We start from the raw sequence: 26,603 nt of genomic DNA, 5'->3' as shown, positions 1-26,603 counted from the left end.
TATAGGTCATCTCTATTTATAGTGGAGGGTTTAAGTTGTGGAGCAAGGTGGATATGAGAAAGCCAATGGAGGACATTTAAAATAGAACTTAGTATAGAAGCTGCCGTCAGGCCCTATCATTAGACACATAGTATTTTGCTCAAACTGAAATGACAGATGGACCTTTTATTAATTTAGGTAGGCACTCCTTAAACTTCTAAAGTTTATGAGAGGTTTTACAACCCAGGAATTCTGAAGCTATTTCTGGTGCATGTAGTTTCATGTCATCTTTATGGGAGCAAAAAAAGATCTTTATCCCACACCCCCAACATTTTTGTTTGTCAAGATTTAGATAAAAGGATTAGAGGTAAGAACGTCTTTGCCCACACATTACTTCTTTGCTTTACCACCTATTTGGCTGGAATGAATCAAGGTGAAGCCGAATCCGTGACTCAACATCCAGTTACCCTATAGGCATTAATTCATAAAACCATGAAATAAGTATACAGGAAAAAAAAAAAAAAAAAACGCCAAACATTTCTTTTCCTGCATTTGCCTTTTTCTTCTCCCACTTCCAAAGCACCAGGCTTAGTTTTGCCGTCAAAATGGGCTGCTCTCCATTTTCAAAGCTTCCCTGCAGCTTTCCCTTTCCGAAGCCAGTGAAGATTATAGATGACGTAAAGAAAGTGAGCTATGTGATTATCGTAATCCGATTTTAAACTAGTGTCCTAAAACTCCTGTTCATCCCTCAGCGTCTGCCACTGCTACGGATGTTTCTCGGCTTGCAGAGATCAGCCGTGATGCCAACTGCAGTATCAAAGCTTGCAGCTGGCCGTGCTTTTCCACTGCCCAGCACCCTTTGACAACCTAATGTTGAGGTCTCTTGCTAATGAAGCAAGGGGAGAAGCTCACACAACTAGCACTCTTGACGAGAGCTGTAGAATATTGATTGCATTTAAAAGTGAAAAGCAGAATCCAAAGTGAATTGAACAGGATTCTAATTTCCTTTTAAAAAAAGGTCTGTCTGATCAAGATATCCACTGATCTATTTGACAACATTGGTAATTGGGGATCTTATCTAAGGGGTGGACCATAATCTGGGGCCTCATACTTGTTTTATGTTCATCGTTTTGCATGTGCTGATGCATGTACCGTTTGCTGCCCATCATGACCCCTGGAGCCATACCTCGGGCCCCTGGACCGACCCCTGGATAGATGCTAACTGCCACACAGCCAGCCACCCCATTTCAGTGGTCATCGTCCCATTACCTACCGGCAAGTTAGGGTTACTATTCCAGGGGGAGGAATGAGTAAGGGACAGGCAGGGCTAGGTAGGGAGAGATAGATAGGGGGCTAGGTGCTCAGGCTCACAGAAATCCCATAAATGTGGAGGTGTGAGGAAACCAGAGATAAGGGAACAAACCAGACCACCCCGCCCTAGGCATGTGGGGTGGGTGTCTTTTTATGAAATCACCTCTGACCAACAAGAATAACCAGACCCTAAAAAGGAAGTAAGCCATTGAAGGTGTTATGACTAGACCTTGCTCAGTGGTGATATTATTAGAGATGTTAAAAGGATTTAAGTTCCCTGGTTAGCTTTCTATAAAAGACCAACCCTAGCGGCCCTCAATGGCAACTCTGTAGGCAGCCCTCTCACTCTTGAGAGCTTTTTCTGTATCTAACTTCTGTTGCTTTGCTCAAAAAAAAAAAAGATCTGTCAGTCGATGTTTTGATACAGAAGTGTAGTGTTGGCATCTTGTTGTATTCTCTTTTCTTCATCATTTTGTCAGAGTTAGAATTTGCTAAAGTATATGATCCAGATGGAGCACCCAGAATGGCTTCGAAGATGCTTATCTCCCTGACTGACTTACGCTACCTCAGTTTGCTGCATTCTTTACCCACATGGCTTCTCCCAAGGATCTTAACTTTCTGTTCTCTCCTTGTTTGGCCCAAGAAAACCTCCCCCTCTTCTCCTCAGATTCAAGTGAAGACCAAGCCTCAAAGACAATTTTGCTGCCTACGATTTGACTTTTTTTGTGTGTAATAATCTGAGTGACTGAGTTACTAGTCACTGGCGTAGTGTATCTGCTTGCCTCCCCTTTACTTTTGCCTCTAAAATTAGGCTGTTAGCATTTGACTCACTTCCATCATTCAAATCTACAGTTTTGTGTTGGGCTGCCTAGTAAAGCCAAACCACTTCTTGACGGGTAGCTCCTGGCATAGAGCAGGCACTCAAATATTTGTTGAATGAATGAGTGATGTTTACCATTTGCATGCCTCCTCCTCCCAGACACTTTTTGTTTTCTAGATTGGTTTTTTTGCTTGGTTTTGGATTTTCTCATGTTTGGGGGAAACAGATAGAAAAGAGCATTAGCCCCATGAGAAAGCACCTGCCCTATGGGATGAAGAAGGGTTACATTTTTATACATTTAATGTGAAATCCCAACTGAGTCTTTTCCTTTAAATCACGTGCTGACTTCTACTCAAAAGAGGAAAGATATTTTTCTTGATGATCTTCCACCACCTGCTGTTCTAAATATGTCATTTTATTTCTGACTTGACATCTTGAGCTCTGGCGCCGTGGCGGAAATATGGTTGAGGAAAAGGAACGTCTCCATGTTGAGGAGGTGGGGAGAGTCACCTTGTAGCATGCCCTTCTCTTCTTTGACCCATTTCCCCTTGCCTTGCTTCCTGCTCAGTCTTTTTGTTTTCTAGCTTGTCTTCCATGGTCCTATTGAAAGAAGCATTGAGTTAGAAATTGCAATATGTAAGTGTATCAGACCAACACACTGGATGCCTTATACTCACGCAATGTATGCCGATTATAGCTCCATAAAAATAAACAATATGTAAAATTCCAATAACTGCCCATTTCCTTTTCTCTAAAGCAGGATATCGAAAATGTGAATAGAAGATGACCTACATCGGTATCAGCTAGAATATTTGTTTAAAAATGCAGATTCCTAGGCCCTTTGCGGATCTACTGATCATAGGTCTTAGGGGATGAGGGTCAAGGGTCTGCATTTTTAACTGGAACCCTACGCATTTATATCGTACTCTTTTGAGACTCAGCTGCCCTTGACCAATGCTGCATTAAGTCCAAGTGAGAAAATTAAATAAAAGACAATTCCAAATGCATATACCTCATGTGTAGACCTTTCTACTTTACAATAAAAATGCACACTTGGGTGCCTGGGTGGCTCAGTTGGTTAAGCAACTGCCTTCGGCTCAGGTCATGATCCTGGAGTCCCGGGATCGAGTCCCGCATCGGGCTCCCTGCTCGGCGGGGAGTCTGCTTCTCCCTCTGACCATCGCCCCCCCCATGCTCTCTCTCAAATAAATAAATAAAAATCTTTTAAAAAAATGCACACTTAAAAAATATGATCACCACATAGAACTATGAACAGTGCTTAAAAATTAAGTGAAGGGCATTGGTTAAATTGTTTGATGACCGTAACTATGGTTGAAAGACAAAGTATATTTTTAAAAAAATGTTTCTTTGAAAAGCAAGCATTTGAGAACTATTATTTTTGCTTTTCCTTTGTTTTCAATGTTTATATGTTTCTGTGTGGACCTCTGCACCACCTTCTCTCTCTCTCCCTCTCCCCCCACCCACTGCTCATATTCCTTCCTCTCTCACCCCCCTCTCTCCCTCCCCCCACCTTCCTCCCTCTATCCTTCCCACCCCTTCCCATAACTCTTAAGTCCAGCTCCTCTTTTGATAGCAAGGCCTACCTTATGATCTCATCTTTAGCACTTAAAAGAATGATTGTTGCAGCCAGATCTTCCTCTGAGACTTACTAGCTGGATGATATTAGACAGATGGCTTAACATCTCTCACTTCCTGTTGCCTCAACACTGAAACAGAGCACTTACCCTGTAGTGCTTTTGGGAGATTTGAACCAGACTAATGTGTGTAAAGTGCTTAACAGAGATCCTAGCAGTCATTACTCAACTGTTGGTTTTTATGGTTACGAATTTCAATGACTACATGGGAAAGGATGTGTTAAAGAGAAAAGTTGAGTCCTTAAGCTAGGAGATTTTTAAGTATTGTGATAGTTGTTAGGTTCTGAAGAGATACAAATGAGTAAGACTTGATCGCTGCCCTCAAGTTGTTGAGTCTTGTAGGAAAAGGCAGATAAATGTATAATTACATCCATAAAATATAGTGTGTGCAATGCTATAAGATGGTGAAGGATTCAATGGAACCACTAAGGAGGGAGGGATGAGTGTTTCCACTGCTTAGTGTCAATTGCCTTGTGAATATATATGTGAATATATAATGGGAAGAAATTTAAATAGCTCCTTTATTTGCCATTGTTTCTCTCTATTTAAAATGGCACCCACATCATGCCCTGACTCCAGCAGGCCTTTATGTACAAGAGGAAAAGCTGCCAATTCCTTGAGACACACACTTCCATCTGATTGAATACTGCTATAATAAATACAGAAATATATGCTGATCACTAATATAAATGCCAGCCCGCTAAGGCTTGTTCAGTGTACAACCTATACAGCTATACCAGGCAATCCTGTAACTACAAACAATATTTATCTCACACCGACTTTAATTATTTTGTTTGGCAAATAAAGCAATTAGGGTAATTTTTCTAATGGAGACAAGCACCATGATCCTGAACCCATGATCTTGTCACCATCATTGTCCTGGGGTGAAGGTTATACTGTAGTTAGCTGGGTGAGATTGTTCTCATCATTTAGTAGTTCCCCTGAGGTGTTGCTGAACATGTTCTTTAAGTGAATAGAGGAATTCTGGGTAAATCATCTCATAACAGATTCCTTCTCACAGGACTGTTACGATGAGCAGGGACATAATACATAAGAAGTATCTAACCTGTAATGTTTTTCCGTTATAGAGTATGTTGTCTCAGACATTTTAAATATGCTACTGCAGACTCATTAAAAATAATCTGACAACACATATTAATACAACCAAATTAGGAATTATGGATCACATTTTTTCATCCTTCTCACTTGTGTTTACTGTCTACAGTTGACACTCCAGATCCGTACGTGGAACTTTTCATCTCCTCCACCCCTGACAGCAGGAAGAGAACAAGACACTTCAATAATGACATAAACCCTGTGTGGAATGAGACCTTTGAGTTTATTTTGGATCCTAATCAGGAAAATGTTTTGGAGGTCAGTGAATCATTTGCAGACCGTTAGATGGTCCTCATTCATGTTGAAGTTGGTGTTTGAGCTTGTCCCTTTCATGTCGTCTTTCTCCTTGGGCAGGTGTAATTGGGGTCCAGCTGTGCAGCCTGGAACACTGGGCTCTAGGTGGTGTACATCAAGTGATGTGAGTGCCCAGTGGGAAACGCGGTTAGGTAGCGCTGGGAAGAATCTTTTAGCCTCCTCGTGTGCTTTGGAGAAAACATATTTTCTGTTATAAAGAGGAGGGTCCAAGTACAACAGAATAACAATATCGTCAACGGATTCCTACTTTAAAATAAGTGAACTTTGTTAACGTAAAGTTTCTAACTGAAAGTAATTAACCTGAAAATAAGTTAAAATAGATCTTTCCCAAAATGGTTACACGGATTTTCTACATTAATTTATTTCTCATACTCCAAAATAGCATTTCCCCTGGGGGTGGGCGGAAGGTTCCATTTTTGAAAACATGATAATGATTAAGTCAATCAGGAAAGTGAAAAAGTTAATGATTGTCTTAGTAGCAAATGGTCAGAAAGAAAAGACAAAGTATTATAACCAGCTGAATATTGAGGGCCTCAAATGACTATTAAATATCATTTGAGAACTTTGATTTTTAAGTGTGGTGGAAATTTTCAATATCCAAAGATCCAAGAGAAATTGTATTCCTATGTTCTACTTTTTAATCTCTACAGGTCACATTAATGGATGCCAATTATGTAATGGATGAAACTCTAGGGACAGCAACATTCCCCATATCCTCTATGAAAGTAGGAGAGAAGAAAGAGGTTCCTTTTATTTTCAACCAAGTAAGTGACACAACAGGATTATTTTTCAACCTTATGTCAGATAAAAATCTATCTATTCTGGACTCTATTTTATTTATTTGTTGGAATGTTTGTTTTTTTAAAGAGAAAATTTTGTGTTCCTTTTACTTCTTGTACAGAGCTTTTTATTCTGATATGTATAAGCTTTGATTGAAGTATTACACTAAATAATACAGAGACATTAATCTCTGTTGTTGCTCTAAGTGAGGCAATGGCTTTGGACCCCCCACCCCCACCCCACGGGAGGTCTAACAGAACTTTTGAGAAGATAAAGGAAGATGTAAAATCTGAGAGGAATGGCAGAAAGAGATAGAGAACTCAAAAAGAAAACTGTTGGGGGGGCAGTCATTTAAGCGTCTGACTCTTGATTTCAGGGCGCAGGTCATGATCTCAGGGTCATGGGATCGAGACCTGCATCAGGCTTTTCGCCCAGTGGAGAGTCGGCTTGGGATTCCCTCTCTCCCACTCCCTCTACCTCTCCCCCTCATTCACGTATACGCGTGCATGTTCTCTCTCTCAAATAAATAAAAAATCTTTTTTTTTTTTAAAGAAAACTGTTGGACCATCCAAACTGTTCCAAAATTACATGTTTAGCAATAAATTAAGCCTCTGTGGAGGGATATTTCTGTCTCAAATAATCCTCAAATAATTAGGGCTGCAGCAATGAAAAGTCAGCAGGAATAGTCTTGGGTTTTTTTTTTTTTTTTTTTTTTTACACTTCTAGGTATGCTGCGTTTCTGAAATTTCAATAATTTAGGAATCACAAAGCCGTAGAAAGATTACTAATACAGAGCGAACATTGGATTTTGAATTTTATCAGAAACTAATTTAGAAGTTTACAGTGAGAAATGTAAACAACTGACGGACCAGTATCCAGAAGGCTGGTTAGTGTATTAATTTCTTGTTGGAAGAGGCTCTGTGTTTTTGCTTGTCCTTGGAATGACTTCAAATTGGCTGTCTTCCCCCAAACCTGCCTGTTCCTTAACTCTCACCTCCTTTCTGTTACTATCCCAAGTGACCTCCTTCTCTGAAGCCCTAAGATAATTATCTATGGTATTCACTGGGACTGAGGCATTTAAATTGTTCGATTTCTTATCTCCCTCCCTCTCCCCATAAACTAAAATCCTATAGGTCAGGAATACTGGTTATGCATGCCTAATTACAGAGCTAATACATAGTTTATATTTACTGGATGAATGTATACCTGTTTAGAAACCAACTTAAGCCCGAAGGTCTACCTGACCAGTTCATGCAAGCGGGGCAGCCCAGGTGCCTTGAGGACACTCTAGTCCCACACGCCCTGCTGACTCCTTCAGCTACTCCAGGAAGCGTGTCTTCTCTATGTCTTAGTCTAGTGCCAAGAGATACACTGCCACAGTTCTGTTGACTTTTTTTTTTAAAGTTCTTGCATTCATCCCTCTTGTAAATGTTTAGTGAAGTCCACTGTGTACCAGCCACTGTGCTTTGTGCAAGGAATATAAAGAAGAATAAGACACAGGAGCCTCTTCCCTCAGTTACGTCTATGTGGGGTAGAGGTGAGGTAGGGGTTGGGATAGGAAGTGGGCAGAGGAGATAGAAACATGTGAGAAATGAAACCACCATACGGTGAGATAGCATCAATCAGGAACGTGTGGCAGGAAGACAGAATAAAGACAGACTGTTGTCAGGGGAAGCCAGCGACCACTGCATACAAGGAGGTGATTTTGAATAGGTTGAAGAGTGAACATAGTAGTTAATGCCTTGGCATTTGAAGCTAGGTTATTTGGTGTTTAAATGTCAGCTCTGCCCTTTACTATCTGTTTCATCCCGGTGAAATCACTTAGCTCTTCCAGGTCTTGATTTACTCATCTGTAAAATGGAGATAATATCTCATAAGAGAGTTTATGATAACTCATTTATGATTAAATGACTTAATTTTACTTATATATAATATAGCATATAATATATACTGTAATTATATTACACATACATATATTTTAAATACATTTAGATGTAATTATTTGATTATACTTTTTATAGTATATTACATAAGATATAGATTATATGTTACTTAGTTTATATATTTATTAAGTATAAAATTTATTACATATGAAATGTATAGGGTGGGCACCTGGGTGGCTTAGTTGGTTAAGCATCTGCCTTCAGTTCAGGTCATGATCCCGGGGTCTGGGGACTGAGCCCTGCATTGGGCTCCCTGCTTAGTGGGGAGTCTGCCTCTGCCTCTGCTCATGCTCTCCCTCCCTTTCTCTCTCTCTCAAATAAATAAAATCTTAAAAAAAAAGAAATACATAATAATGCTTGGTTATAGAAATATATATCAATACTGTATGCACAGTCAGTCGCCACTCAGAGTCTGCTAAGGTTTCTCTCTCCCTTTCCCTCTGCGCCTTCCCACTCTGTCTCTCTAAAATAAATAAATAAATCTTAAAAAAATACTGTATGCACATGAATGTATCCATACATAATTATACTTTTATATGGTTTATTACATAAGATATAATGTGTTGCTTAGTTTATGTATTTATTAAGTATAGAATTTATTACGTATTAAATTTATAATGATGCTTGGTTATAGAAATATATATCACTAATGTATGCACATGGATGTATCCGTACATATATATAGTGCTTAGAACGTATTAAGCATTTTATAAATGCAAAGGCATGGAGTCTTGAAAGAAGAAAGCAAGTCGGGGCCTGGCAAGTTACAAGGCTTTGCAGGCACACGTCGATGAGTGGTGGGGTAAAGTTTAGAGATGGTCAAAGGCTAATATCCCGCAACCTTCCTAAGGCGTGTCTCTAGGACTGGGTTCTCAATAAATGTCTATTGACAGCTTTGTAAGCATGGATTGGCCTTTCCACAGTATGTTTTTCCCCGTCTTCAGTCTGATTATGGGAGAAGATATTGGAAGGAAACATGCATTTCCTCTCCTCCTGTCATTTCCTATGGTTAGCTGTGTAACCTCCGGGCCCTAAAAAAGACTTTCTGCATTCCTGAATTTAAAGTAGCTTACATAATTAGTTTCTTTAGTGCGCCTGAGAAAACAGTTGGCCAAACAGCTTTTCTTCATCACTCTGTTCTTAAGAGACCTTTGAAGTTTGTATCTGAAGGACAATTGTTTGCGTTGGTGATCTGTGATGGTAGAGGGGGAAAGGCAAAGGCGCAGGGCTGGGTAGAGAGCCCCTGGCATTCCCCAGATCACATGGTGTGCCCTGTGCACACTCTCCAGCCTCGCCTCACCTCTGCACCCCATCTTTCAGAGGAGCAGGGGTGTTCTTTCCAGTGTTTAAGGATGTGAGAGAGAACAGACTGTGAGGGAATAATGTGGGAAAAGAAGTTTTTAAACAATTCTTGAAGATGATTATAACAGTCTGGAATAGTAAAGAAAACACTTGGATTTGGCAAAGAGAGAACACAGGTTTCCAGCCAAGACATTATTAACAAAAACTTCTTCAAAATTTTGCCATCCAGAAGTTAATACTGAGTCAACATAGAGTGATTTCTGTGGCCAGCAGCCAGCTAGAGAAAGAAAGGGAGTCTCCAAATGGAGATTGCCAGATTCCCACGGGCTTGCACTACCCACTCAGGGAATCGGGAGATCCATTCTCTCATTCTGTCTTGGTCACTAATCTCCCTCTAGAATGTTTGATTTGTCACTCTTCCTTTCTGCCTTATATTCTTCATCTCTAAGATAGAAGTTTTGATTAATGTAAGATCTTTCTAATTTATAAAGTTCTGTGATCCAGAAAGAATACCTTTTTTATATGACTATTTTCATTCAAGAATTTTTAATTCTTTCCATTTGACGGATATGGAAACAAAACAATAATAAAAATCTTTCATTTTGTGCCCACCCGGGGACACACACACACAAAAATCTTCATTATGTGATTTTAAAATACTGACCTATCAGTAGATTATTTTTTAAAGATTTTATTTATTTATTTGAGAGAGAGAACGAGAGAGAGAGCATGAGCAAGGCCAAGGGGTAGAGGGAGAGGGAGAAGCAGACTCTCTGCTGAGTAAGGAGCCCAATGCAAAGCTCCATTCCAGGACCCTGGGATCATGACCTGAGCCAAACGCTTAACCGACTGAGCTACCCAGGCGCCCAGTAGACTATTTTTTAATATGAGAATTTGAGCAGCTAAAATTTTGCAGCTAATGCTTTGCTAAATGTTAAGAAAGCTACAAAAAGTTCATTTTCAAGGAACTAATAATCTGTTTGGAAAGGAGTAGACATTCATGTATAAACTCAGAAGTAGTACAGTAAGCAGTGTCATGAGGCATCTAGTCATTAATTTACTTACTTAGGAGCTATTAGACATTTACTATGTTCTAAGTAGTATTCTAGGTGATGGGCAAACAGTAGAGGACGTGATATATGATGTTCTGGTTCCCAGAGAGCTTGCTTTCTAATGGGGAAGGTAAATAGGATCAGAAAGCAAAGGACAATCGATAACAATATCCGCTAGTACTGTGAGGAAAATAGAATAGAGGGATGTGATAGGGAATAGCTGGTGGGCAACTGAAGTGTATATAGTCAGGGAAGCCCTTTCTAAAGTGTTGTATTCTTCTCCAAATGTTATTATAAGAATTTTCAAACATAGAAAAAAGTTGAAAGATTTGTATAACTGCCACGTAGACTCTACAATTGTTTTACTGTATTTGCTTTGCTACATATCTCTCCATCTATCCATCCATCAAACCATCTTACTTCTTAAATATTCATTTATTTATTTTAGAGAAAGAGAGGGAGAGAGAGGATGGGGTGGGAGGGGCAGAGGGAGAGGGAGAGAGAGTCTTAAGCAGACTCCTCGCTGAGCATGGAGCCCTACATGGGGCTCAATCTCACAACCCTGAGATCACGACCTGAGCTGAAACCAAGAGTTGGCTGCTTAACCGACTGTGCCACCCAGGCGCCCCAAACCATCTTATTTTTTTGATGCATTTAAAAACAAATTGGAGAGGTGCCTGAGTGGCTCAGTCGGTGGGCATCTGACTCTTGGTTTCTGCTCAGGTTGTGGTGTCGAGGTCGTGGGATCCAGCCCTGTGTTGAGATCCTCTCTCTCTCCCTCTCCCTCTGCCCCTACCCCAACTCCTGCGCTTTTTCTCTAAATAAATAAAATAAATAAAATCTTCATAAAAAATAAAAACAAATTGCAGACAACACAATGCCTCACCCCTAAACACTTAAGGATATCATTAACTAGAGTTTAGTATTTATATAGTATAATTTTAAGTGCCAGATAGTGTAGATAATATATACAGTGAGCATTATAAGAAGGAATTATTCATTCATTCATTCATTTCACAAATAACTATTAAACACCTACTGTGTGTCAGGCAAGTCTTTAGGAACTACCTATTCAGCAGTGAACAAAACAATAAGAATCCCTCCTCTCCTGGGACTCATATTTTACTTAGTAAGAGAGACAAGAAGCAAGATTAATAAGTAAAAGTTACGTGTGTTACGTAGTGATAGCAGTAAGTGCTAAATAAACCAGGGAAGGAGGAAAGAGGTGTTTATGTATGTAAAGGGGGTTGCAAATGCAGTTCCAAAAATGTGGCTAAGAGCATCTCTGATATCGGGGGTGGGGGGGCAGGGGGAAGGGGGCCAGAACTTGCTCTGAGTAGAAAAGTCCTGCAACGGAAGTTTGCCTGGCGTGTTGAGTAGCAGCACTGAAGAGAATATGGCTAAGAAAGAGTGGTAGGGATTGTGGTAGGAAATGAGGACAGGGAGGTGAAGGGGGATGGGGTTTCAGTGAGTTAAAATGGATATCAATGGTTTAGGCTTGTACTTAAAGGAAGGATGTGGTTGGATCACAAACGGGGTGGAAGGCCATTCTGGTGGAGAGACTAGCCTGAGCCTTTGCTCATAGTCATGGGACTCGGAAGGACAAGTGTGTTCAGGAAACAGTGTCTAGACCAGTGTGATGAGAGCAGAGCATTCGTGCATAAAGGAAGAATAGGTACACGGGTCAAACTACGGCAGAGCTCAAATTTGAGGTGTTAGAATTTGGATGTTTTCCTACCCACAGCGGTGTGTTATGGAAGGTTTTTGACCCGGTAATGGGGAATTTCAAGCCAACAGGATTTGGCTTCTTCCTCAGATGGATTAGTAAGCAGCAAGTTAGTAGGTAAAGAGACAGAGTCTGTTTCCTAGTGAAAACAAAAAGGTTGATGCAGCTTTAGCAGACTTCTGTGGCCAGGGACAAGTATGAGGAGTGCAGGGTGACTTGAGCTAAGTGAGCACAAGCAGCAACTCTCCGGTGTCTGCAAGAGCTGAATGCAATGATCACTGGGGGCACTGAGGACCAGCTGCAGCCGCAGAGTGGGAATTTACAGTGGATCCGGCTTTTCCCAAGACTGATTTATCACTCGATTTTTGAACTTTTTTTGTTGTTCATGATTATTTGTTGTTTTTAGGAAAAAGCCTATCTTAGGGCTGGGTCCACATTTTGTTTTGTTTTCTTGCTGGTATTTAGGGTCAGGTTGTGTTTATTGGAGTCACAAAGTGAGAGAGCATCACAGTTGTCATTTGAAAGAAATTGGCAGGACCTGCTGTTTTTGACCCCAGGCTCAGAGTCAGCCAGCCGCTGCCTGGGTTGGAATCATGATTCTGGTACTTATTGCCCATGTGATGTTGAACATTTTTTTTTTCTCTCTGCCATGCATCCTCATCTGTGAAACAGGGTTGTATATAGTACCTACCTCTTTTTAAGGTTGTGGTTATGGTTAAATTAATTAATACATGGAAAGCTTTAGAACAGTGCCTGGTCCAGTAAGCACTAAATAAATATTAGATATTCTTATTATAACTGGCCAGATTTAACTGTCATGTGCTTCATGAAACTGACTTACCTATTAAACTTATTTGTTTGAACTTACCAAAATGAACATATATATATATAAACATATATATATATATGTAGAGCCTTTAAGTTTAGTGATCATTTGCTTTAGTGATCATTTCACACAGTTCAAAAATGCTCCAGTCACCCATTCCTGAATATATCATGTGTGGCTATGGGTTACAGAATCCCATTTTAAAGTGGAAGGATATAACATATTCAGAATTTGCTGTGTTTTTTGTAAACAAAGTAGCCCACTTCAAGAGAATCTTAAAAATCCTGAGGTTTTGAAGTATGGTAGAGAAAGATTACACTTTTTTATTCTCTAGATGAAATTAGTTTGTTTTGGCCAATACCTTGAGGAAGATAGCCTCTCAAGTTTACGTGGTATGGTGTTTTTATTTGCCATCTTTATTTAGATGTTAGTGGTATTGTTTAAAAATAGCCATGTCTCATGGCTTCTGTGGCATCTGATTCTGACTGATTGCTTTCTTTGATTGTTGCTTATTCATGATTGTAAACTTGAAAATGAATGAGGCAGTTCTATAGAAGAGAGAATGGCAAAGCTTTAAAAAGATGGTAGTTTTGATGCTGAGTTCAGAATGTAAAGTTAGTGTCAGGATGATTTCTTTGGAAAACTATGTCTTGATGTGTGAAGACTAGGACTACAGTTTAGCTGAGTGAATGAGACAAAGCAGAGTTTGGAGGGGAAACAAGAGGACTATATACTTTTATGAGAAGTCTGGGGGATCTTTGGCTAAGATGTGAATGCTGTCAGATGGAGGCGGATCAGGGTTCAAACACAGGTCAAACAATGGCTTTAAGAGAGAACACATTTTTGGGGGGGATGCTAGCAATGGAAACTTAAGTCTTTTTGACACTTTCACAATTTGCAACTTTTAAATTATAGGGCCTTTTAGAATGTTCTTGTCTTCCTGGGTCCTCTACTGCACCTAAGTTCCATCAAGGAGTAGAATACATTTCAGCTTAATTATTATTGCATACCTATCCTGATACACATTAGGTGCTTGAGTCATTTTTGGATGAATGGATAAATGAATGCACTTATCAGAAATACAGAAAATCTGGGAAGTGCTCAGATAGGAATAATGAAAGTAAATTAAGTTTAAAAGGAGAAACTAGAGTGTGAGAGATTCCCATTTGGTTTGGTAATATTGCTCTAGGAAATCTGGTTTAGAATTTCCAATGTCTATGTAAGGAAAAGGGACCTTAAATCAAGGAAAGAGAGATCATCCTCAAATGTAAGGAGGAACCTTGCATGATAGAGTGGAACATGACTGTAGGCGAAATAGTGTATTTTTTAATCTTTCAAATCTTTTAAAGACCATTTGAGGGGGACAGGGGCACAATTATCCTGAATTCTTGGGTGAATGGATTAGATGATTCCTGGTAGTAAATGCGAATTTCATTTTATTAAGAAATCACATATGTTAACTAGACTTACTGTGGTGATCATTTTGCAATATATAAAAATGTTAAATCATTGTGTTATAAATCTTAAATTAATATAATGTTAAATGTCCCTTACATCTCAATTTAAAAAATAAACATCATATATATTTTAAAAAGTGACTTTAGCAGTATCTCATTCAATTTTAAACTTGCAAAATTTACCTAGATGTGATCTGGCTTGTATTGGTGGAATTGTGAATTTCTGCTCTACACTTGAATTGCCTCTTGTTAGATCCACATCTGCTTCCTTCTTCATTGGATAGGGTTACAGTGTATAGAAACATGATTTTTAGTAAAAGTGGCCCTTATTTTTTAAATATAATTTTATTTTATCTTGTACAGGTCAGCTATATACAGATAAAGCAGAAAATACTGTTATTCTCTCAAAAGATGTAAATGATTGTTGAATCTGCCTGGTGATCAGTTGCTGTTTTATTTTACTGGGGTGGGGGAGGCTGGGGAAGAGTGCATTGAATTCGAAGTAATGTTTTATTGAAAGTAAAGATTGTAAATGCTGGAGTATATTAACAAGCAAAGGCATAGCCTATTTGAAGAGCTCTTTATTAATAGGCTAGATCCTCAAGTTTAAAATCATTTGTGTGCATCTTTTCATAATAATAATTTTAAACGACCTCCTTAATGCCAGGCACTATGCTTGTTGCTTTAACTTTATCATTTCAAAATGACCATGGAAAGTTTGCAAGCAAGTTAACAGGTTAGGTACTTTAAAAAACTATTTTTAAGGGGCGCCTGGGTGGCTCAGTCAGTTAAGTGTCTGCCTCCAGCTCAGGTCATGATCTCGGGGTCATGGGATCAAGTCCCGTGTTGGGCTCTCTGCTCAGCAGGGAGTCTGCTTCTCCCTCTCCCTCTGTGTTTTCTCTCTCTTGCTCTCTCTCTCAAATAAATAAATAAAATCTTTTAAAAAATAAATTATTTTAAAATCTAAAATGGCTTCTTTATATGGTTTCTCTCCTCTAGGTCCTTACCTTCTCCCCCTGGGTGAACATCTCCCATTGTAAGCATCCTAAATTGCTTTCCACTGTGGAATTCAAAGATGAGATTGTTGTTTTCCACAAGAATGTACAATGAGTACATTTATAATTCCTAGAAGGGGTGGAGTTATTCTCATTTGTCTGGCTTCTAGCTAGGCGTTATGGGGTCGGGGAGAGCCAGAGAGACTGGATCACCTTTCCTTCAAATTGCTTTGAGACTACAAGCAATGTGGAAGACCATGATGCAGTGTGTGGGAAGGAATTTCCAATTCTTGTTTAGTGCCTCACAGGAAGTACATGTTTTCGTGGCTATTGCATCCGAATGACATGTTTCAGGTTAAAAGGTATGGGGAGATTGTAAACGTTGGTCTTCATAGCATGTCTGAGCATAGCACATCAAGTGGGAGAGTTTAAAATTTCCTCCAGATGGTCGGTGATCCGCTTGGGCCACATGTGGAAGTGAGGATACCAATCCATGTGATAAGTTCCGCCACAGCACATTCTGTATTACTGTACATGGTGGGAAAATCCTGTGTTTTCCCTTCTCTCATCCTGCCTTCATTTAAGAAGTCTTATCAGTCAGTCTTCTAGGATTATGAATATCTTAGCCAAGAAGTGCTGTGGTTGGCTATAGAAGGGACCTTCTGTGGAGAAGATAAATATGACCATGAACTTTCCTTTTATTTATTCAGTTGTCAGGACAAGTAGGCATTAGATATAGCCAGGCATTGATTATCTTAATATCTAAATTGCTTAGGAGGACCTGCCAGTCGGAGAGCCATCTTTTTTCTCAACCCTGTCATCATGTGGCACATTGGACTAGGAAGCCCATTCCAGCTTCGAATCTTTCCATTGGTTAGAATACTTCACAAAGAGTTGTAATGTCGTTCTTTGAGTTTCCATTCTCCCATAGTGTTTTTGCCCTCTGGAGATGAAAACAGTAAATCTAAGTCTTGTTTTAATACCAGCTTTCATATATTTTTTTGGGAAAAAAAAAAACAGACTGTGTTTTACCCATGTCTTGTTTTTCTCGCTAAATATCCAAAGCAACCTCATTCACTATAAAGTTTTCCAAGCCCTCTTTGGGAAAGACTCCGTTTGAAATTTAGAAATAGGGAATAGACACGATGTGCTGCTGGGGTGTGGTCTCAGCAGGGCTACCACTGGTAGAACAGACAGCAGCTCCATTAATTGTTTAGAAGCCAGTCACCTTTTTGACTTATAACTGAACTCTGATTCATTGGGGCATGTGTAATTCCATTTGTACTGGGATTCTTGATTATTTTGTTAACTTCAAAGTAATTTGATATGCTGCCTTGATGAGTAAGGGTCATAGAATTCCAGAGGAACTGCTATGTGTGTTAGACCAACCCATGATTTTATGTTTCACAGCAATGAAATCTTTCTTGACAAGGAAAGATTGCCTCATGTGCTCCCCTCACACACACACGCACAATAATTCAACAGGTATCTATTGATTATGTGTTGAATACCTAACACTGTGCAATGAACTGTAATAGAGATCTATATAAGATAAAGCTTACCGTTTAGTGGGAGAGGCAAATTCTTGTACAGATGATTTCAGTACCTTTTTCTTACTCATAAAATGCAGTCCTGAGAATTAGCCATGAACTTATTTTAACCTTTTGGAAAGCTCCTTCTAGCTTGTTTTTTTCCATCCTGTGAAACCAAAAAGAAAACAAAGCCAATAATCTATAGCATTTTATGTTGCTTCCAAAAACATCCTCTTCACTTTTAAGAGGCATATCCGAGTTCTGTTCTATCCAAAGGTATTGGGCAGGTTCACTCTAACTATATTCTATGGTAACTAGTATAATAAAAATAATAGCACCATTTTACAATGATGCAGCAACCTTCAAAACATTTTCTCATTTGGTTCTCATAACAATCTAAAATTACGTTATTGATAACTAATGGCAGGAGTAGTACAGAGGTCTTTCCATACAACAGATGTATAGTCTCTGGAAAGACACCTTTAATACCCCTTCTTCTCTGTGGATATTAATCACTCTCTTTTCCATTAAACCACAGTTGGCCCATTGGCAGGACAGGGTCCTCCCATAAATTTGGTTGGCTCACACAGTGTTGAAAAAATGAAAACCTGAGCCCCACCTCCCATCTGTAGATGTTTCCTGAGCTGACCACAGTTGGCTGGCCCCTGGTCCTGCTGCCACCTTGTATAGGTGTTCTGTCTCCAGTTTGTTACAGCCCACACTTGTCACAAATGCACCTGTGTGTATTTTCACCCAGGCTTTTTGGCCCAGGAATAGTTCCCGAATAATAAGCACATCTTCATAGTTTTTAGAGCTCAGGCAATTTTTAGATTTCACGCATAATGATTGTAGAACGCAACTACTTCATTTTAGTGAACAAGGAAAACAACTATGCAGAGGCAATTCTTATGTTTACTAAAATGACTGATTAGACTTATATTGTGAAAAATAGCAAATATATATATATTTGTTGAAATACATCCATAATTTAGGATCTTCATGAAGCTATGTTACTTCTTTTTTTAGGATTCTTTTAGGTTAAAAATAATCTGGCACTCAAAAATTGTTTTGACCTTGTTTGCATTATATGTAACACGCATCCATTTTATGACCTAATCTGATTAATACATCTGTTCTAGGTCACTGAAATGTTTCTAGAAATGTCTCTTGAAGTTTGGTAAGTACATTTATTTCATTGGGTAGAGTGATCCACTGACATTTTAATTGTTAAAGGGTAAACTTCTAAAATATGAAATAATTCTAACAGCTGTATAAAAACACATTACACTTTTCTTTAGCTCTTCCCTAATAGCTACTGCATTAAAAATAATAAATTTAATATCTTTGCTTAATTTTCCTGTAGTTTGGCCTTTGAATAATAGAATTTAGGGCTTATAAGGTCAATAATAAGAGCTTTTAGAGAGTCCTCCCTAAGGTTCATTTCCCATAGAATGAACAAATATGGTTATTTAAGTCTTTTTCATTGTTGACTCAGATAGATATTCAAAAACATGAAAGTAAACATAAACAGGAAACTATAAAAATGAAAAACTAAAAATTGAGACTGTTTTTGTTCATGGAGATCAGCAGAACTACTTTAGTAAAGTTCCATGAAGCATGTTGCTCTTTGGAAGTGGTCTCCAAAAAAATGTTGGAAAATCATTTATTTATTTTCAAATGGTGCATCTTAGAGGAGTCAGGCCTACCTGGAGAATTAGCTGGATCTAACGCTGAATTCACTGCATCCCACCTCCCTCAAACTTTCTGCGTCTTCTTGAACTTCCCTGTTGAAGTGGGTTTTACCACAGTAACTAGTACACATTTAATTTACCCAAACACCACATGTATTAGTGTAATATTCTCCTATCGTGTGATTTGCCAAATGAATGAAAATGGATACATTGACATTGGGTTAGGTATTTCTTTCTCTTATTTTGGTTCCTGTAACGCATTGATTCAACTTAGTAAATTATTACATAAATTACCACTGTCCCTCAAGATGTGTCAGGAAGTATCAAAGGACAGTCCAAGTAATTGAGTTGTGTTATTCTGCATTGTGTTGATTCTTGCTTAAAGTAGTATGTTTTATAGCATGAGATTAGAAAAATTTTTGTTATTTGACAAGGAAGTCATGCTATTTGTCTTGGGAAATGGTCTTCATTGCTGTAATTAGGCCTATAACATGTAAAAGAAATTCACTTTAACAAAGCATAGTTATCAAAAAATGTAGGAAAAAACTCAGCTAAATAAAGTACATGTGTCCAGAAGCAATTTACTATACGTTTATGATGAACTTTAATCAAACTCTATTTTTATATGTTCATTTGTCTTGACTCTGAAATGGAAATGTTCTTCAAAGAAAAAGTCAACTTTCCATGGCATGTCTTCCATTAGATATAAAATAAAATCATGAAAGAAAATTAGAGTTAAAGATAATACATGAGGGGTGCCTGGGTGGCTCAATCCATTAAGCATCTGCCTTCAGCTCAGGTCATGATCCCAGGGTCCTAGGATCGAGCCCCACATCAGGCTCCCTGTTCGGCCAGGAGCCTGCTTTTCCCTCTCCCTCTGCTGCTCCCCCTACTTGTGCTCTCTCACTTTCTCTCTCTCAAAAAAAAATAAAATCTTTAAAAAAAAAAAAAGATAATACATGAAAGAGGAAATAAATAAATGAACCAAACTTCTCTTACTATATTTATAAAATTACTCAATATTTTGAATTTTCTTTTGCATTTTATACTAATATCTTGTAAACATCTATGTTTATTGCTCTGTTCATAGATTTTTTTAAAAAACTAAGATAGTGATCAGCATAGTATATTATAAGGAACATGAGTTCCAGAATGAGAAGTCCTAGTCTTAAATCTGCCTCTTGCTAATTATGTGAACAGCTCAAAGATTTTTAATCACTTTTTTACTCATTTGTAAAATAAAAAAACAGTGCGTTATAAGTATATTGTGATGATTTAATGAGATGTCCTTTAGAAAAAGCATATATTGTTTTATATTAATATAAAATAGAAAAGTTTTCTGCATGTGCACCACATGTTCATAGTAAAACTGTAATAGTTTACAGAAATTAGAAGCAACCTCAATGTTCATGGATAAATAAATTATATTCTAACCATATAATGGAAATACCCCATAATAGTAAAAATGTTTGAATTATTTCTATTTATATATCTGTTTATGTGAATCTCAAAAACAAAATGTTCCAGGGGGAAGAAATTGCAGAATACAATTGATAGCATTTACAAAAAAAGTTTAAAACCCATAAAATGACTCTATGTATTATTTAGTGATATAAATATATACTGGAAAATTATAAATTAATACACTGGAATACCGAAGAGCAAGTCTAAGGTAATGGTTACTCTGAGGAGCAGAAAAGGAAACAATTGAGATGGGTTCATAGACAACTGTGCAGGTGATATTTTTATTTCTTAAAATGGTTAGAAGGTACTCAACCTAATATATTATAATAAATAATAACAACAGAGAGTTTATCCTAAGGCTCGACTTAAAAAATGCTCCTTCACTCTTATCTCTTTTCCTCCTTGTTACCTAAACCTCATAATAATCAAATTTAATAACTGCGTAATCCATGCTTTAATATACTATCCTGACCATTTTTTATTATTGGATAATATGATTAATCCTTTCAAAATTTACAGTAAAATAGAATTAGTCAAAGGTAATATACATTTTAATTATTTTTGGTGCTCATTCGCTTAATCACTTTCAAAAGTGTTTTGCAAATTTTTATTCCCAAAATGAATTTATGATAACAGTGTTACTTTGCCTTTTCCAGGTACTGGAAAATAGATACTTCAAATGTTTCTTAAAAACTATTAATAATATCAGTATTTTTTAAATTTGCTAGTGAAACTAAATATTCTTGTTTTTCATTTTTAATCATATATGCTCTTTTGTGAGTTGTCCATATTTGTCCTTTGGGAAGTAATAATTAAAATATTATTTGCAGTGATTAAATATCATTGCAGAGTACACAGCCCAGAGACTATGGAGTGTCTTCTTTTGGAAGAAATACACTGAATAAGGGGCGCCTGGGTAGCTCAGTGGGTTAAGCATCTGCCTTCAGCTCAGGTCATGATCCCAGAGTCCTGGGATGGAGCCCCGCATCAGCAGGGAGTCTGCTTCTCCTTCTGCCCCTCCCCCTGCTTGTGCTTTCTCTCTTTCTCTCTCAAATAAATAAATAAATAAAATCTTAAAAAAATACACTGAATTAACAGAAGTGATACTTCAACTTAATTCATTCTGAAGGGAAGGACTTACTTTTATGAATAGTAAAGAGACAATATTTGATTAGCGAACTTCCTGCTTTCTACATTTGGATTTCTTCACATCACGACATAGATTTCTAGGTTTTCTTGTTCTGCTTTTTGTTGTTGTTGTTTTTTGGGGGAATTTTTTGGTTTTCTTTTGTTTTTGTTTTTTTTTTTTACTATTTTAAAATTCAGTAGCTGGTTTTAGAATTCAGTATTGGACCTGTAACATTTGTGAGGCATTGTTGCGTTGTGGAAAAGACATCACATATTTGCTCTGTGATCCTAACCTCTCAGAGCTTCGGTGTTTTTGATCTGTGATATGGAGTTATAAAATAAAATATTATATAATAATGTGTAATACTCCCATTATTTCTGCAGTGATACATACCTATATATCTAGTGTGGTTTCTGGCATAGTATAGGTATCTGAGAAGTTGCTGCTGCTGCCATTATTAGAAAGGAAGGGTGTACAAATGTAAGGGTCCTGAAATCCTCCAGCCATAGGCTTATTTGTGGTTGTCTAAAGTTCTACCATTAGAAGTTCCTTTTTTGGTCACAGGGGGACATCTCTTAGACAGGGCAGTTCATTAAAGATGGTATTTCTACCAGTGTGCCTCTCAGAACACAGACTCTTTGGAATGTTAGTGTTAGGTCATGGAGAAGTGGGGGATGGAGGGCCAGGGGAAGGCATTCTTGATCATGTACAACATGGGAAATACTGTGCGAAACAGATCTAAACAGGTTTATTCTCTGAAGCAATTCCCGAAGTTTTGGCTATAAGATGAATTTATCAGGGTCTGTTTGTTTGCTTGTTTTTGTTTTTGTTTTTTTAAAAACATCTCCTCCTGATTTTCTGGACACATGCCTTGGAACCCACAGCTTTAAGACATCCATCATTTTATATCCTTGTTTTGGGTTCCCTTCTAGTAAATGGTTTGAGGGGAGCAATGAGCATATATCAGCAAGGCAACCAGGGACTGGGTGATTTTTAACAAGGCTATGGGGGCCATTGGCTCATGACTCTCTGTTTTATATACAGTTCATCCCCAGACCTCCGATTCAGTATGGCTCTGTGTGATCAGGAGAAAACGTTCAGACAACAGAGAAAAGAAAACATAAAGGAAAACATAAAGAAACTTCTGGGTCCAGAGAATAGTGAAGGCTTGTATTCTACACGTGATGTGAGTTGGAAATGTTTCGAATGTTATTGCGATTTAATAGTCTTGTTGTTAGTACTCTCTTCCAAATTGCACCCAGATGTGGAAATACTGAAATTGATTGAGCATTATATCTTCAGCTTTTTAAGATAAGGTAAGTGTTTCATAAATACAAATTCTTTGAGGAAGATCACAGATGCTGCCCATATTTAGTAATATTGATCAGATAGAGTTTTAAAAAGATGCATAGGCATACTTGTGCACAAACAAGATGTTTATTAGTAAGAAAAGTTTAGCCTCAGATGTAAAAGGATCATTGAAATTTATTTGTATTGTTTTTTAATTGAAGTATAGTTGACATATGTTACATTAGTTTCAGGTGTACAGCATAGCGATCCAACGAGTCCATTGGTTATGCTGTGTTCACAAGTGTAGCTACTATGTGTTACCATACAACATTCTTACAATATCTCTGATGCTGTTCCTCGTGCTGTACCGTTCATTTCCATGATCTATTCATTCCGTAACTAGAAACCTATACCTCCCACCCCCTTCACCCCATTTGTCCTTCCCTCCAACCCCCTCCCCATGGGATCATTGAATTAACTTTTTTTTTTTAAGATTTTATTTATTTGAGAGAGAAAGACCAAGCACAAGCAGGGGGAGGAATAGGCAGAGGGAGAAGCAGACTTCCTGCTGAGCAGGGAGCCCGATGTGGGGCTCGATCCCAGGACCCTGGAATCATGACCTGAGCTGGAGGCAGACGCTTAAACCGACTGAGTCACCCAGGCCTCCCTGTAACTATTCTTTGGGTGTTCATTTCCTTATGAAGATTCCTATGTCACATAAAACTTACCTTAAATAAATCTGTGTGCTTTTCTCCTGTTAATCTCTCTTGTCAGTTTAATTTTCAGACCCAGCCAGGGACCTTAAGAGTCGAGGAAAATCTTTCCCTCCCCTACAATGGCAGGTCCTCCTGGAATTGAAGACTGTTGGTCAGGCCTAGAGGAAGGAAAGAGTTTGCTAGGAAAAAAAGAAAAAAAAGGGCAGGAAATGGCTACCTCTGTTAATTTCTGGCCATCAGTTTCATTTGCGAAACCCTGTCTTGCAATCTGTGTTTCCCTGCCTCGCTGCTTTCCAGTTATTTGCAATAATTATTTCTTTCACTCCCACCTGCTGATCTACCCTCTGTTCCCCTCACAACTGATAGACTTGCCTCCTAATCAAAGAGAGGTCAATAGACATCAGATGACAAAACCTTCCTTTCTTGCCAGAGGATTGCCCTGTTCCATAAATTATGCTATTCTTTGCTTCTTCCCTCTTGAATTCCATGGAGGAAACAGCTCCTTCTCTTTCAAATGCAGATCAACCGCAGATCTGATTGCCAGCCCCAAACAGGAGCCCTATCAATTGTTTCAATTGTCCAGTTCTCCCAGGACCACTCCCCTCCCCCAACTTGTCTGCCTCTACCTCTTTATGAATTTTTATTGTGAAAATATCAACTCTGACACGAAGGGGAGAAAAGGAACAACCACAAAGTCTGCCTGGAATGTACCTTCCCTTCTCCTGTCTCTCCACTTCTCTCCTTATGTTCACAGACTTCTCCAAGTTTCCTACACCATCTCGTCCTCTCCTCACTTTTTCAGGCTTCTGACCTCATGATTCTGCTGCAGTTGCTTTACCAGTCGCCCGTACTAATAAATGCAAAAGATCTGGCCCTGTCTCCCTCAACCCAGTCGGTGCAAATGACACACGTCCCCCTACTTTGTGAAACGTTCTCTACCCTTCACCTACTGCCTCCTCTTTGTTTTCATCATGCCTCTTTGGTGCCCTGTAGCGGATCTTCCCCCTGTGCATTCTTTAAATATAAGAGATCTTCGCCCTAGGCCCTCTTTCTCCTCATTCTGTGGTCTTAAGAATTTTCTCTTCAGGGGCGTCTGGGTGGCTCAGTTGGTTAAGCATCTGCCTTCGGCTCAGGTCATGATCCCAGGGTCCTGGAATCGAGTCCCACTTCGGGCTCCCTGCTCAGAGGGAAGCCTGCCTCTCCCTCTCCCACTCCCCCTGCTTGTGTTCCCTCTCTCTCTGTGTCTCTCTCTGTCAAATAAATAAATAAAATCTTTTTTTTAAAAAAGAATTTTCTCTCCCTTGCATGATGTCACCCAGCACCTGTGTCCGAAGAACTTACCATGTAGATCAAGGACTTAAAACCTCCCTTCTGAGCTTCAGAGCTGAACATCTATGCACCTGCTTGACTTCTTCACTGGTATCCCTCCCATCTCAAACTCAGCACGTCTAAAGGGGAACACAACACCTCTCTTTTCTTCAGTTCCACCCAAGCCTGTTCTCCCTCTCCCTACCTTCTTGTTCACTTTCAAACCAGAGCTGAAAATCCTTCCACTGCTCTCAGGATTGGCCTCCCAGCATCTCTCCAACTCCCATTTTTTCCAGTTTACACCACACTCCTTCACTGGGTTAGCTCCGTGTCTCCTCAGAACCCTTCCCCAGTTGGTGCCTTTCCAGACACTGTTCCTTCTCCCTGTAATGTGCTTTCCCTGTACCTGCCCTCTCCCCACCCCACCTGCTTTTCAGGTAACTGGCACCTTCCCTCCCGTTCTTTAAGCAGTACATATGTAGCTTCTTCTGGGACTGTCCCAGTCACCAACAGCCTCCCTCCTGAGACTGTCGCCTTCACCAACAGCCTCCATCCTTCCCCCCATGTCCGTTAGGTCTCAGTTATATTCTCAGTGGCACAAATACGCACCTTATCTTCTCAGCATTGATGACACTCGGACTTAAAACATACATGTACAGATACTCATTTCATGTCTGTTTTCTCCAGCAGAATGTAAGCTTCATGAAGATCAGGACAGTGTCTGTGTTATTTACCTTCATATTCCCAGCACATGGTAGACACTCAGTAAATCTTGTGTTGTGTGAGTCAGGGCACAGATTTGGGCAGTGGCTTGGCGCTGCATCCAGGGGATGAATTAACTAGAGAGAGGGATCAGGGACTCACAACTGAAGAACACAGTATCGGGTTGTTAGGGAGGAGAAACAGGTTGAGGAGAGGGTTTGGATGAAAAGATCCCAGTTTGAACTGTTCCATTAGAAAGGTATGTGGGACATACTGGTGCAGATGTCCCATTAGCCTTTGTCCTTAGGTTTTCCTTTTGCAAGGGGAAAGTTGCTGCTGCAACCCCCCCTATGGATTCCTTGTTTTGTGGGAAAAGGAGTCTTCCTGGGAAAATGAAGCTTGGCCTAATATTCATACAAATTGGCTTTTCTGTAACAGATGGAGAATGAAGTAATTATGTTTCTCTCTGGAATATTCTTCAGAAAATGTTAAACTCATGTTTTTGGAAGTCATTCTTGGAATTAAAACTGTTACTGTAGTTGTTTTTGGTTGGTCTAGAGTTTTTTTTCTCTTGTCCAAAATAATTAGTTTAGATATATTCAGAACCACACAGTCCCACAACACACATGATAGTTTCCTGTTTCCCCGGTCAGGGGTCTCTTAAGCTCCCAATTCCCTTGCCCTCTGATGAGCCTTCACCTTCTAGTCAATGCTGGCTAATCATCCTCCTTACGGTATGTGGGACAGGCTGTCATGGCAGCTCAACAAAGAAAGAACAGTCCTACTTAATTCTCAGTGCAGGGACTGTCCTTGTCTTGTTCCCAGTGTTCAACAAACAGACAACATCCAGCTTAGGACTTCTGTGTCAAATTAAAATGTTGAATAAATTTGGGCACTATAAACTAAGACACATTCCTTCCCTTCTGTGCTTCACTTGTAAAATGGAGACTATGTCTCTTATTAGGTAAAAGGATAAGTACTACTGCTTATAAGCTTCCAGCATAATCTGTAAGGGCACATAGTAGTTGCTCAATAAAATAGTAACTATACTACTTGAGTGTTGCTGTTCTGCTGCGTAACACCCAAGGGCAATCATTGTCAAATTTAATAAAATCTTAGCTTTTCTATTAGACATATTATGATGAATTAGTCAAATAATTAAGGTACCTCATAACCCTCTTAAGTACTAAGACTTTTAAAAATATGTATTCTTGGGACACCTGTGTGGCTCAGTTGGTTAAGCATCTGCCTTCAGCTCAGGTCATGATCCCAGGGTCGTGGGATCGAGTCCCACATTGGGCTCCTCGCTCAGCAGGGAGCCTGCTTCTCCCTCTGCCTCTGCCCCTTCCCCCACCCGCTTGTGCTTTCTCTTTCCCTCTCTCTCTCTAATAAATAAATATAATCTTAAAAAAATATGTTCTCAATAAAAAAAAGTTTTAAAAATTTATCGATTTGAATCATTTGGAGGGAAGTCTTTCTAAAATATGTCACTCC

General features: G+C 39.0%; 1 protein-coding gene and 1 pseudogene across 5 annotated transcripts in view; one reads left to right on the top strand and one right to left on the bottom strand.

Moving 5' to 3' along the window:
- LOC141374014 (mitochondrial import inner membrane translocase subunit Tim9 pseudogene) overlaps positions 1–26,603 on the bottom strand; it is a 781,319-nt pseudogene that overhangs the window by 500,218 nt on the left and 254,498 nt on the right.
- PLA2G4A (phospholipase A2 group IVA) overlaps positions 1–26,603 on the top strand; it is a 165,749-nt gene that overhangs the window by 62,866 nt on the left and 76,280 nt on the right. For 3 of the 5 annotated variants that reach the window (XM_073900072.1, XM_025877816.2, XM_073900071.1), the window contains 4 exons: positions 4,991–5,139; positions 5,847–5,960; positions 17,949–17,986; positions 22,138–22,279. In XM_073900072.1, coding sequence (XP_073756173.1) covers positions 4,991–5,139; positions 5,847–5,960; positions 17,949–17,986; positions 22,138–22,279 — 443 coding nt within the window. Of the gene's footprint in view, positions 1–4,990; positions 5,140–5,197; positions 5,300–5,846; positions 5,961–17,948; positions 17,987–22,137; positions 22,280–26,603 lie in introns of those variants that run through there. The other 2 variants (XM_073900073.1, XM_073900074.1) reach the window with 2 other exon arrangements.

Source organism: Callorhinus ursinus, unplaced genomic scaffold (assembly GCF_003265705.2).
Source record: "Callorhinus ursinus isolate GAN/ISIS: 27379988/994484 unplaced genomic scaffold, GSC_fseal_2.0 scaffold13, whole genome shotgun sequence".
NCBI classification, from domain to species: domain Eukaryota; kingdom Metazoa; phylum Chordata; class Mammalia; order Carnivora; family Otariidae; genus Callorhinus; species Callorhinus ursinus.
This window is presented reverse-complemented; position numbering and strand designations above follow the sequence as displayed.